The 14557-nt window shown below is 41.0% G+C and overlaps 1 protein-coding gene and 1 long non-coding RNA gene across 2 annotated transcripts; one reads left to right on the top strand and one right to left on the bottom strand.

Moving 5' to 3' along the window:
* Window positions 1-1637: 1637 nt before the first annotated feature.
* LOC109885604 (uncharacterized) lies at window positions 1638-8845 on the top strand. Its single transcript, XR_004205035.1, has 5 exons — window positions 1638-1823; window positions 4628-4734; window positions 5851-6171; window positions 6280-6335; window positions 6561-8845. It is a non-coding gene; the product is annotated as an uncharacterized LOC109885604 (long non-coding RNA).
* Window positions 8846-11774: 2929 nt separating this feature from the next.
* LOC109885603 (claudin-23) lies at window positions 11775-13326 on the bottom strand. The gene has a single exon (XM_020477436.2). It carries the CDS (start codon window positions 12894-12896, stop codon window positions 12096-12098), a length of 801 nt encoding a protein of 266 aa, XP_020333025.1. The 5' UTR covers window positions 12897-13326; the 3' UTR covers window positions 11775-12095.
* Window positions 13327-14557: the final 1231 nt, after the last annotated feature.

Here is a 14557-nt window from a genome sequence, read left to right as displayed (position 1 = left end):
AGCTAGCAGGACGGAAGGCAAGGGCAGATTAGCCGCCTGATCCTCGCAAGGCACCCTGATCTTTTTCCACAAAATCTCAGTTTCCTTCTCCAGCGAAACACGGGGATCTGGGCCTGGACGGGTGTCTTGTAGTATATCCCTCCCGTCCGCCTAATTGAAGAACTCTTCGTCCAGTTTTAGGTGAGCAATCACAGTTCTGATCCAGAAGCTGCTACCGTATCGGTAGCAGCAACATTATGTACAAAACCAGTTACGAACAATGGGAAAAAACAAACAAAATAGCATGGTTGGCCTTCCCCTCTGGCGCCACTCGTACTTCCAGACTAGTCAATACATTAGAAGGGATAGCCAAGGCCTACGGAGTGGCGCAGTGGTCAAAAGCCCTATTGAGGTGTCAGTACAGACCCGGGTTTGTTTCCAGGCTGTCTTGCAGCCGGCCGTGACCGGGAGACGCATGAGGCAGCACACAATTGGTCCACCGTTGTCCGGGTTAGGTGAGGGTTTGGCTGGCCAGGATTTCCTTGTTTCATCGCACTCTAGCGACTCCTTGTGGCGGACCAGTCGCCTACAAGCTGACTCGGTTGCCAGTTGGACCGTGTTTCCTCCAACATATTGGTACGTCTGGCTTCTGGGTTGAGCGAGCAGTGCGGCTTGGCAGGGTCGTGTTTCAGAGGACGCATGGCCTCCCCCGATTCTGTAGGTGAGTTGCAGCGATGGGACAAGACTGTAACTACCAATTGGGGAGAAAGAGGTAAATGTGAAGTCCATACATTTTCATACTGGTTCCCCTTGGGAATCAAACCCACAACTCTGGCATTGCAAGCGCCATGCTCTACCAACTGAGCTACACAGGTATACAGGGTATAAGTAGTGTATATATAATGAATCCTAGCATGTGAAGGGCTTCGGATGGCTTTATAGGCTAATAGTTAGTGGTAGCATTCTAAGAATCAAACAAGCTGGGATATTGGTAGAGGGCTAGACATGATGACTTATGCCGGCCATCTTGGGTGAATGTGATACGCAATAGGCCGGCAGCAAGTAATGGGTACCACATAGCCTGAACATGTAAACTATCCCAAAGGGCAGATTAAACAATGTAGGCAATATGGCTAGTACAGTGCATGGCTTACTAGCAGATTATAAATCCACGCCAGAAATGTGTTTTAGGCTTTTATCCAAGCCCCCTGTAATACACACATTAGGTTAGAGAGGCTGGAGCAGAGGGCAGCCACATTACAGCACCCAACGAGCAGTTTTTTAAGTTCCTTGCTAACTGGAACATAGGCAGTAGGTGGCACCTGAGATATTAATGCCAACAACCCTACGGTTGCAGGCTCACTTCCTGACAGATTCTTTTCCTCTGTCAGCACTGGGATTCAAACAGGCAAACCTCCAGTTGCTAGCCCGCTTTTCTAACCTCGAGGCTCAGGCTGCCACATTGAATGAGTCATGTATAAGCATAGAGTCACATAGTAAAATGAGCCTATATAAGAGATGAAATAAGTCTATCAATGAAACCTAACATTAGTTTGTCTCTAACTCCCCGGCCTGAGAGAGGTATGAGACCAAGGGTTTTGCCTCATAAAATAAAGGTTAAATCAAATAAATACAAATCCCCAGGGGGCAGCAGAAACCAGGTTAGGTGATGTGCTCTTCCAGGAAGTCTTGATAATTACTCAGGTGTGAGCACTCAGGATTTGTTGGCAGTCTGGGTGCGAGAAGAGTCCAGAAGTCTTCCAAATAGCTTTTTAAAAATATTTTGGGATTGTGCATATTTATTTTGTCAACGACCAAGTGGTCAAGAGCTGGCCCTGAACTCGGTAAGTTTGCGATCTCCTGAGCACATGTATATAATACACGGTCCTGATTTCTCACGTCAACCAGTTATACGAGTAAAGTCATCGTTTTTTTTAACGCTGTGATGGAAACAGGAAGTTTCCGTACAATTTATAAAGTGCTGAGAATTTTCTTGTTCGACATTGTGATCTTTTTGTGTTGGTAAAATTAATTTCGCGAGAAAAGGCGGTGGAAATGCTTTTACGCGCAATTATAGATACTATAACCATCCTATCGAAGTAAACTTGGAGTAACCTGATATGGTGTGTGGCCCTCCCACTACAACTCAGGAAACCATGCAGTTTATTAGGCAACAGATTAAATAATTTGTTATGAATTTAACAGGGTAGTGAAAGTGCATCTAGATGCTCAATGAATATCGAGTGTATTCTGCTGACATGATGATCGATGCTTGACTGCTGTTTGACAAATAAAAATATTCTCGCTCTTATCCATAATAATATCATGTAGACGAGACAACCCGCACAGCCTACCCATACTGTATCTGCTAAACTGCAAGTGTCAAGACCAGTATAGGCACATTGGCTATTTAACGCAACATTTGGGACAAATCTATCCGTACAGTTGAATGTGATGCAAACGCGTTCAATTTATGTTTTTTTTTATTCCGTAGATAAATTTAAGTGAAAAATTACATTGTGTGCCCTACATAATGCACAGATTTTTATCAAGTCAGTTTGGAACCAGAAAATGTGCATGTTTTCTTTGAGTTTTATAATATTTTTATAAAAATCGGTCAACTTTTTGGATGGAAACCTAGCAAAACATGCACATTTTAAAATCATGTTACAGACCAGTTAAGGCCTAGGACCGCGTTCCTGATAACTTCATGACACCTTGTCTGACTAATCAGGCTGTAATGCACAATGAATTCATATACTGTACACAGTCTGAAACCTTGCAGTGCAAAATCGTGTAAATGTTCCTTACAAGACAGAATGTTGAATACAATTACATATCAACGTACTCTACAGGAAAGTATTGTTCCCCCATTTATTTTAGTGCCTTTAAGTATATGGTTCGGGCAGTTTATATTTCGGTGTGTGTTTTCATTCTAACACACATGATTTAAACACTTGCATAATATGTAAACAATAGCCGAAAGTTACCGGACCACAGAACATTTTAAATGAGTTTCCTCGCATTCAGCTGGCAATGCCAAACATACCATCTCTCAATAAAGCCTGGTTAACAATACTGTCCTGTGTATTTTTTGCATCTAATAAAAGCAGCTGAAGGACACAGACAACCGGTACGTTTTAAATCAAATGTCACATTCTGGCTTGAAAGGAATATTGACATTATTTTGCACTCCAATGGTTCAGGCTGTATGAAACCAATGAATTGCACTGGTGTAAAGTACTTCGTTTTGGGGGGTATCTGTACTTTACTATTTCTATTTTTGACAACTTTTACTAAAATACATTCCTAAAAAAAAGTACTTTTTACTACATACATTTTCACTGATGCCCAAAAGTACCCCATTCTCTCACTCTCTCACACACACATGGGGCTTTATTGGCATGGGAAATATGTGTTAACATTTCCAAAGCAAGTGAGGTACGTAATAAACAATACAAATTAACAGTAAACATTACACATACAGAAGTTTCAAAACAATGAAGACATTACAAATGTCATATTACTTGTATATATACATTGTTGTAACGATGTACAAATGGTTAAGGGTACACAAGGGAAAATAAATATGGGTTGTATTTACAATGGTGTTTGTTCTTCACTGGTTGCCCTTTTCTCGTGGCAACAGGTCACAAATCTTGCTGCTGTGATGGCACACTGGAATTTCACCCAGTAGATATGGGAGTTTATCAAAAAAACAAAAAAAATGGAATTCTTTGTGGATCTGTGTAATCTGAGGGAAATATGTGTCTCTATGGTCATACATTGGACAGGAGGAAGTGCAGCAGTATCTCTCTCTATTGTGATGTTTGCTTATTATAAGGAATGTGAAATAATTTATACTTGTGATACTTAAATATCAAAAGTAAATGTAATTGCTAAAATATACTTAAGTATATTTAAAACCAAATACTTTTAGACTTTTACTCAAGTAGTATTTTTCTGGGTGACTTTTACTTGAGTCATTTACTTTTAAGAAGGTATCTTTACTCCAGTATGACAACTGGGCGCTTTTACACCACTGCTGAGTTGTGTAAAACAGCCTGATTAATCAGACAACATAAGACTCTTCGACAGCAATATTAGGTCATGCAACACGCGCTAGTCTCACTCTACACAATGGCCAAAACAGAGCAGTATCGAGTACCAGTAGAAGGAACTGCCCAGAAACTGATTGACCATTGAATGCTCTAGCTCTCAACTGCCCATTTACACCTAATTTAAGTTTTTCAGCACACATTTGCATGAGTTTGTTTTCTTAATTCCTGTGTCTGTGGCTTCCCGATATATTTTTTAATGTTTTTTTATATATAATTGTATACTAATTGGTCTTTTGACCAATCAGATCTTTTCACGTCAGAGCTTTTTCAGAGCGGTCAAAATACCAATTAGTGAAATGAAGATCAGAATTAGACTGTCTTTACACAGGCAGCCAGTTTTCTCTGCAGCAGTTCAGTGAGTGTCTGTGTGACTGCCTCCCAGCAGGGAGGGGTAGTTGGCTCTAGCTGAGCTGATAGTTCCTGTTTTCAGCTATTCACAGAGCTTGGGTTAGGTGCTCGTCTCCTTCCTGTTCCTGATTTATTTTGTAAAGGAAAGTTTCTCTCTCTCTCTCTGAACACCTCTACAGAAGCAGTGTAAATTCAGATGCATATCCCAGATTAAACCAAGGAATACTCTTTTAAAGAAGCATTCTCTACACCCAGACTGGTTAGTCTTCTCTACACTCTGATACTAGTAAGTAACCTTTTTTAGAGATGTGTTGGTATGTAATGTTCTCCACCATTCCTGACTTGGGTGTCAGTTTTTCACCTGGAGCCATTGTTTAAGGTCTGTGATCCTGTTGAACCTGATTGACTGGGTGCTTCCAAGCTGCTCAAGCATAACTAGGCTACATCGGTCTTTTAATCTAGATGTCGGATCAGCCTTAGCTACATCTGTTTTATAGTCTTGCTGTCTGATCAGCCATAACTACATAGGTCTTCATATCTAGCTTTCTGCGCAGCCATAAATGTATCTGTCTTCTAACTGTCTGCTCGGCCATAACTACAGTACATATGTCTTCATACCTAGCTTTCTGCTCAGCCATAAATGTACAGTGGGGCAAAAAAGTATTTAGTCAGCCACCAATTGTGCAAGTTCTCCCACTTAAAAAGATGAGGCCTGTAATTTTCATCATAGGTACACTTCCAACTATGACAGACAAAATTAGAAAAAAAAATCCAGAAAATCACATTGTAGGATTTTTAATGAATGTATTTGCAAATTATGGTGGGAAATAAGTATTTTAACTACAGTACGTATGTCTTCAAATCTAGCTCTGCTCAGCCATAACTACAGAGCATGTCTTCTAGTCTAGCTGTTGGCTCAGCCATAACTACAGAGCATGTCTTCTAGTCTAGCTGTTGGCTCAGCCATAACTACAGAGCATGTCTTCTAGTCTAGCTGTTTGCTCAGCCATAACTAGAGCATGTCTTCTAGTCTAGCTGTTTGCTCAGCCATAACTACAGTACATATGTCTTCTAGTCTAGCTGTTGGCTCAGCCATAACTACAGTACATATGTCTTCTAGTCTAGCTGTTGGCTCAGCCATAACTACAGAGCATGTCTTCTACTCTAGCTGTTGGCTCAGCCATAATGAGGATACAGTGCGTTCGAAAAGTATTCAGACCCTTTTTCCACATTTTAATTTACAGCCTTATTCTAAAATTGAATAAAAACATGTATCTACACACAATACTCAAATGACAAAGCGAAAAAGCGAAAACAGGTTTTTAGACATTATATACCACATGGTATAGATGGTACTATACATACTGTATGTTAAGGCTTTAGGTCTTTGCTCCATCCCCAGCTACCCTGGTGTGACCTGAGGCTCAGCCGACGTCATGGCTATCTCTCCTACCGTAACCCTCCACCTGGACGATGGCGTGGTGCGTGGCCTGGACCTGCAGTCCTGTGCTGTCCAGCTGTGTAAAGGACATGGTCACTGTGTGGCTCAGGGACAGGCCACCACCTGTGAGTGTATCCTGGGGTACAGAGGAGAGTTCTGCCATGAGAGTGTCAATGAGGCAATCGGTGTTCCACTCACCATGGGGGTAGTGGCCTTTATCGTTGGCATCCTCATCCTCTCCTTCCTCATTGCGTTCATCAGGCAGAGGGTCAAGGTCAAAAGGTGGTAACTATTATTATCATAATTAAATATACATACAGCCAACTGAACGTATGGTGAAACGGTCCTCCTGTACCTGGAACACTTGTGCTAATGTTTGTGTCGTTATAGGAAAGCTGCAGTCAAGGATTCAAGTGGTTTAGAAAAAGACATTCTGTAGCATCAAGGTAGGACATTCAACCACGTTCTAACACAATAATTAGCAATAAGTGAACCATAACTCATGCCACAAACATGAATTTCATGTTAAGAAAAAATCTGGTATGATGTTATTTACAGTAGTTAAAACAATTTGTATAAATGTTTTAATGTTTCTGAAGTCTTTAACGTGTCTAGTGAACTGAATGTCTGTTCTCTGTGATTTTAATGTCATTGTCACACTCTTCTTATAGGTTTGGTTGACGGTCCAACATCCGAGCACATCCCCTTCATCAGGCTTTATCCCCGGTATAAACAATTATATACTGTAGTACTATTTATATGAACTACATGCGTTAGTGTTAACTACTATACCATAGCACTACTTATATAAACAACTATGCTGTGGTACTAATAGAAATCCATATATGGTGGGACGACTCGTGAAAAGTAAGGACTGTTTTTGGCGATAGCTGTGTTCGAATACTAACAAACTGTATACTACATACTTAATAAGTGTATATTCCATACTATATACTGTTTGTTGATTTTTAGTATACTGTAAATGTCCGGTATCCTTTCAGTTGATTGTACTAGCGCTTTGCCTGTCTATCTGTAGTTGATGCTGTTGCTATGCAACCTCTTGTTAGCATAGCTAACAAATTACTAGCTAGACGTTTTATGACTTCATTGAGAACCCACAACGGCTATACCACTTAGCTAAGCCAAGAATAATCAAGCCAATAAATGTTGGGTAGTTAGCATATAGTTAATATACTGGCAAGTTTGTATTAGTAACTAGCTAACATACAGTACCTACAAGCAACTGCTGTAATGATACGCTATGCAGTTCTATGCTAACAAACTGTCAGCGAACGTAACGTGACTTTTTTGAAAAGTCGTTACTCCAGAGTGGTGCAGCGGTCTAAGGCACTGCATCTCAGTGCTAAAGGTGCCACTACAGACCCTGGTTCGATTCCAGGCTGTATCACAACCGACCGTGATTAGGAGTCCCATAGGGCGGCGCACAATTGGCCCAGGGTCGTTAGGGTTTGGCCGGGGTAGGCCGTCATTTTAAATAAGAATTTGTTCTCAACTGACTTGCCGAGTTAAACCCCAATATATATATATATATTAAAAATTACATTTCTCAACAATTTCCTTCCGTTTGAGCCTGGCCTGACTGGCTTACCTCCTTTAGAGACTGGTTAGTTGGAAACATTTTACACATTTTCTCCAAAACATGACAGGAATTTCAACGCTGGTAAACCAGTCAGTCCAACAGTGTTTTTCATTGGCAACAGAAAGCATCCGCTGGGGATTGAGGTTTGAAAATAAACAAACACTTCTATACAGGCTGTAGTGTTCGTCAAAACAGGTTTCGTCTTGCATACTTAGGATTGCATGACTATCCCTATTGTGCTGCTGATTGCCTTAGATCAAAGTGAAGTTTACTGTCCATCAGAGCTTGGCCTTTTCATTGGCTCCATCCCTGGTACATGTATAAATAATGATATACTGTAGTACTATTCATATAAACAACTATATACTGTAGTACTTTTAATACGAGCAACTAAATACTTTAGTACTATTTATATTACCAACTATATACTGTAGTACTATTCATATAAACTACATGCGCTAGTACTACTAGTGTTAACTACTATACAATAGGACTTCTTATATAAACAAATATGCTGTGGTACTAATATAAAACCACATTGTGGGACTACTCGTATAAAGGACTGGTTTGTTTTTGGTTACGTCTTTATACTGACTAACTTTTTTTCTGGGAAACCAAAGCCTCGACGAGCAGCAGCTTTTCTCACACTGATCCTGGCCTGTCTAGTTTATATGGTGATACATGCTGTTATGACTGATTAGTGTGGTGATGCACTCTGTTGCCTAACTTGTTTGTGTTGCTTGTGGCTGTATTGCTTGTGGTTTGTTGCCTGACTCGTTTGTGCTGCTTGTGGCTGTGTTGCCTGTCTGGTTTGTGCTGCTTGTGGCTGTGTTGCCTGATTGTTGCCTGACTGGTTTGTGGTAACTGATTTTGTGTTGCCTGACTTAGTGTTGCCTGACTTAGTGTTATCTCTGACTCAGTGACGAATAGACCTACGCAATGGCAACATTCAGTTGCTCCAAAACATGACAGGAATTCCAACTGAGCTTTTCATTGGCCACAAAGGTTTGAAAATATACACTGTATACAAGTCTGGTCCCCTTGCTGATATAATTTTATCTTGTAACTGTAAACTCAAGTGAGTTTTTGTCTTAATTTCAAGCTGCTCCAGTCTCTCCCTCTAGAGGTTGGTTACAACATAATGGAAGCCTGTCCAGTCATGGACCTTCGGATCATACAACCGCCTTGTTAATTCCATGTGGATAAAATGCTATTATGTTCTTGAATAATTATTGTAGACGCATTGCAAACAAAATATTTTATCAATTGTATTTTTTAAGCTTTGTTCTTGTATCTGAATGTTGGATATGCTTAAACCTGGGCAAATTCACATTAAAACATTTTACTTCTGTGTGATCAATGTCTCCTAGTGGTATCCTTTTAAACGGATTGTTTATCACATTTGTCGAACCATCACATTTTGTAGAACTAACCTGTAGATCACTAGGCCTAGTTTTTTACCTGTTTATGACATCATATACTTGGCCAACAAAACAACTTGTTAGCATTCCTAGAGTAGAAAGCAGGGTTTGGAACCAAATTATTTTACAATCGTTTTGTTCAACTCTTCTGACCAGCAAAATAAAGTTCTGAACTGGTTTGAAGCAACAACAAAAAATGTACCAGTATATATTCCTTTTTATAACCTGTCAAATAAACTTCTTTTTTTAAACATTTAACCTATTAAATGACTTCACTGATCAGTGCGGATAGAGCAGTTAAGATTGTTCAAATGTGTGATGGACAGACAAGTGCACCAGAAGGGCACCGGCATTAAAAACAATTCTTACCTTTTTTGTAGTTAATAAATCGAACATGAAACGTGATAACTAGGCCTATAGTATCCTTAACTAGCCCTGAAAAAGTGAATCCATTCTCTTCTGGCTAATTAAAAATGTATCTTCTGAATCAAGCTTGTACTGTAAAAAGGCAGGGTAAAGCCCTGCCTTATCTCAGCTCACTGGTCACCATAGCAGCACGCACTCCAGCAGGTATATTTCACTGGTCAGCCCCAAAGCCAACTCGCCCTTTGGCCGCCTTTCCTTACAGTTCTCTGCTAAATAGCACACCCAACTACCTCATCTCCATATTATTACTTACGCTCTTGCTCTTTTGTATCCCAGTATCTCTACTTGCACATTCATCTTCTGCACATCTATCACTCGTGTTTAATTGCTAAATTGTAATTATTTCGCCACTATGGCCTATTTATTGCCTTACCTCCCTAATCTTACTACCTTTGCACACACCGTATATAGATTTTTCTATTGTGTTATTGACTACATTTGTTGATCCTGTGTGTAACTCTGTGTCGTACTGCTTTGCTTTATCTTGGCCAGGTCATGAGTTGTAAATGAGAACTTGGGATTCAATGGTGAATTTGAGCACACAGATCCTGACCCATCCAATATTTAAGGGTGTGTGTATATAGTATTCAGACCCCTTGACCGAACACATTTTGTTACATTAGTCTTATTATAAAATTGATTAAATAAAGGCCATTACTCAGAAATACGCACACAATACACCATAATGACAAGGCGAAAACAAGTTCTTAGAATTTTTCTTGTATTCAGACCCTTTTCTATGAGACTTGAAATTGTGCTCAGGTGCATCCTGTTTCCATTGATAATCTTTTAAATGTTTCTCAATCAAATTTTATTTGTCACATACACATGGTTAGCAGATGTTAATGCGAGTGTAGCGAAATGCTTGTGCTTCTAGTTCCGACTATGCAGTAATATCTAACAAGTAATCTAACCTAGCAATTTCACAACTACCTTATCACACAAGTAAAGGAATGAATAAGAATATGTACATAAAAATAAATGAATGAGCGGTGGCCGTGCAGCATAGGCAAGATGCAGTAGACAGTATGTACATATGAGATGAGTAATGTAGGGTATGTAAACATTATATAAAGTGGCATTGTTTAAAGTGGCTAGTGAAGTATTTATTACATAAATTTTTCATTATTAAAGTGGCTAGAGATGAGTCAGTATGTTGGCAGCAGCCAGTCAATGGCTAAAACTTGGAGTCCACCTGTGGTCAATTAAATTGATTGGACATGATTTGGAAAGGCACACACCTGTCACAATTGACAGTGCATGTCAGAGCAAAAAACCAAGCCATTAGGTCGAAGAAATTGTCAGTTGAGCTCCGAGTCAGGATTGTGTTGAGGCACAGATTTGGGGAAGGGTACCAAAACATTTCTGCAGCATTGAAGGTCCCCAAGAACAGTGGCCTCATTCTTAAATGGAATATGTTTGGAACTACCAACACTCTTCCTAGAGCTTGTTGCCCAGCTGAGCAATCGGGGGAGAAGGGCCTTTGTCAGGGTGGTTACCAGAACCTGATGGTCACTCAGACAGAGCTCTGGAGTTTCTCTGTGGAGATGGGAGAACCTTCCAGAAGGACAATCATCTCTGCAGCACGCAACCAATCAGGCCTTTATGGTTGAGGGGCTGGACGGAAGCCACTCCTCAGTAAAAGGCACATGACAGCCCAGTTGGAGTTTGCCAAAAGGCACCTAAAGGACTCTGACCATGAGGAAACAAGATTCTCCTGTCTGATGAAACCAAGATACAAATCTTTAGCTTGAATGTCAAGTGTCACGTTGGGAGGAAACCTGGCACCATCCCTACGGTGAAGCATGGTGGTGGCAGCATCAAGCTGTGGGGATGTTTTTCAGCAGCAGGGGCTGGGAGACTAGTCATGGACTGAGGGAAAAATGAACGGAGCAAAGTACAGAGATCCTTGATGAAAACCTGCTTCAGAGCACTCAGGACCTCAGACTGGGGCAAAGGTTCACTTCCAACAGGACAACGACCCTAAGCACACAGGCAAGACAACGTAGGAGTGGCTTCGGGACAAGTCTCTGAATGTCCTTGAGTGGCCCAGCCAGAGCTCCGACTTGAACCCGATGGAACATCTCTGGAGAGACCTGGAAATAGATGTGCAGAGACGCTCCCGATCCAACCTGACAGAACTTGAGAGGATCTGCAGAGAAAAATGGGATAAACTCCCCAAATACAGGTGTACCAAGCTTATAGCGTTATATCCAAGACTCGAGGCTGTAATTACTGCCAAAGGTGCTTGAACAAAGAACTGAGTCAAGGGTCTGAATACTTATGTAAATGTGGTATTTATTTGTAAATAAATTAGCAAACATTTCTAAAAGCCTGTTTTTGCATTGCCATTACAGGGTAGTGTGTGTAGATTGATGGAGAAAAAAAACTATTGTATACATTTTATAAGGTTGTAATATAACAAAATGTAGAAAAAGTAAAGGGATCTGAATACTTCCCGAAGGCACTGTATTCCATGTTCTATGGCGCTGGCATTGTCATTTGTAAATAATGTTACATTTTCAAATACAAACATGCCAAAGGCCACATTATAGGCATATTCCCAAAAGTGTGAAATAATTTATATTTCTATCATATTCACCCAAACAACAGATTAGGTCTAGTTTTATGGTTAAAACGACATGCCTACATGTAGAGGTAAATGTCATTCATTGGTAGATATGTAATGTTACTGTGTAGTGCTATAGTATACATGTCACACCTATCAATGGCAACTAGCCCTCTTCACCATAATGACCTCACAGATCAACGTCATAAGCGGGTCGTCTTCCTCCGTACGAGGTGCTCTTTGCCCGGGGGAAGTCTGCCTCGTCTTCCATGGAGTCTTTAGAGTAGGGGACGCTGCTAGCGCTACTCCGGGTTCGGGCTATGCTCGGCACCTCGATGCGGCGCGGTGGGGGTTTGGTGTTTCTGAAGTGTGCTGTGGTCTCCGAGATTCGCGTCTCTCCGCGGTTCTTACCGCCACAGCAACGACATATCCCAATGAACATGACCAAGCCGCCCAGTAGCTCGAAGATGCCCCCGATGTAGCCCAAAATAATACAGTAGCCGACGCGAATGTCGGTGCTGGATGCGGCGATGTCCTTGAATATGTGAGTGTACCATGCAATAGGGATGATCGTCAAGACTCCAGACAGAAAGATGAGCATTCCCCCCAGCCCGGCTACTGTCCAGTTCGGGCGGTCTTTCCAGCACCTTACCCCGGGGGTTGCCGTGGCCAGCCCGATCAGAGTCAATATCAGAGACGCTACCATCAAGCCCTGGGCGACCGCTATAATCTGGTTGTTGAAGTACGCCTCGTCCTTTTGGTTACATTGGTTTACTTGGGACGAGCTGGACGTCTTGCATATGTCCCAGATGCCTTGTTGTAGGAACGTATCAACCGGCAGTAAGGCGATAGTGTTGATGGTTCTCCAGTTGGGAGCCACTGTCGCTGTGAGGTTTAGGATCCAGCCGCAAGGGGCAAGGACCATTCCGAAGATAAAAATGCCCGGGGTGCGCATCGAAGTGCGGATCCACTGCTCCGCGTGGCTCGGCATGGCTTCTGGACTGCTGTTACTAACTTGTTAAGGTGATACAGCAGCACTAGCCAGTCTAAGTAAACTAAAGTTGACAGACTGGAGTGTTGTCTTAAAAACTTGTCCGACTGAAACTGGGGAGGTGGTACGGTGATAATAAATTGGGTGTGGTTTCACTTTAAAAGAGCACCTGTTGCATCTGCTTTAGACAGCTTCTAATCTCGTCCAATTTGATATAGGCTATTATACGACTCTCATTTCATATTTTATCTAAATGTTGGGCTTCAGTATGCTATATCAGCCTAGTTAATGATATTTGAAAATACACGCACATTATATTAAACAAATATATATTACCGCCTTTTCATTTTCGTGTCAATCTCCTTATGTTATAACATATTGGCAGTTTAGCCTAATAAGAAAGGAACCAATCACGATGATGCATTTAACTGACTGTGAGTAATATCAATAGGTTTTATGTTATGGCTTCCTCGAAGCTAACAGCCTGACTAGGAATGTGGTCACCAGATGACTTCCTCAACTGAGAATGTTCGGGAATGTGGCTCTACAGGAACTGGCCTGTCATGGTGGTGGTGATGACGACGATGAAACAGTCAATTGATGCAGGGAGAATTAAACGTTTGGTCCTACACTCTAAAAATGTTTAACTTTATTAGTATTTCATACAGCATAGTATACCTGTCTGCATGGGCAGATTGGGCTGGACCATCTTTCTTTTAATAGGGTGGGCTGGTCTCTCACACAGTGCCTTCAGAAAGTAGTCACACCCCTTTATTTATTCCCCCACATTTTCTTGTTAAAACGTGTGATTCAAATGGATTTAATTGTCCTTTTTTTTGTCAACAGTCTACATGAATATGAATGTCAAATTGGAAGAAAAATTCTAACATTTGTATGAGTCAATACATGTTACATTCACCTGGGATTACTTTCTAAATGAGCGTCTAAGAGCTTTCCATACCTGAACTTTGTGAATGAAATGAGCAAAATGAATTGTCCAAAAAACATGAGCAGTCAACAGCTCCCGATCTCACTCTTAATAATGACACAGAAATCCAATGTCTCCTGCAGTCAGATGACCTGGTACTGCTGCCCCCACAGAAGAGGGAACAAGTAGATCGTCTGCAGTTTGTCAAACCTGGGTCCGGACAGTCAATCTCAAAAAGACTAACATTATAATATTCCATAAAAGGTCCAGATGTCAGAGAAACCAATATACAGTTGAAGTCGGAAGTTTACATACACTTAGGTTGGAGTCATTAAAACTAGTTTTTCAACCACTCCACAAATTTCTTGTTAACAAACTGTAGTTTTGGCAAGTCGGTTAGGACATCTACTTTCTGCATAACACAAGTAATCTTTCCAGTAAGTTTTTACAGACAGATTAGTTCACTTATAATTCACTGTATCACAATTCCAGTGGGTCAGAAGTTTACATACACTAAGTTGACTGTGCCTTTCCAGAAAATGATGCCATGGCTTTAGAAGCTTCGGATAGGCTAATTGACATAATTTTAGTCAATTGGAGGTGTACCTGTGGATGTATTTCAAGGCCTACCTTCAAACTCAGTGTCTCTTTGCTTGACATCATGGGAAAATCAAAAGAAATCTGCCAATTATAGACCCCCACAAGTCTGGTTCATCCTTGGGAGCAATTTCCA

This window comes from Oncorhynchus kisutch, linkage group LG23, assembly GCF_002021735.2.
Source record: "Oncorhynchus kisutch isolate 150728-3 linkage group LG23, Okis_V2, whole genome shotgun sequence".
Classification (NCBI taxonomy): domain Eukaryota; kingdom Metazoa; phylum Chordata; class Actinopteri; order Salmoniformes; family Salmonidae; genus Oncorhynchus; species Oncorhynchus kisutch.
This window is presented reverse-complemented; position numbering and strand designations above follow the sequence as displayed.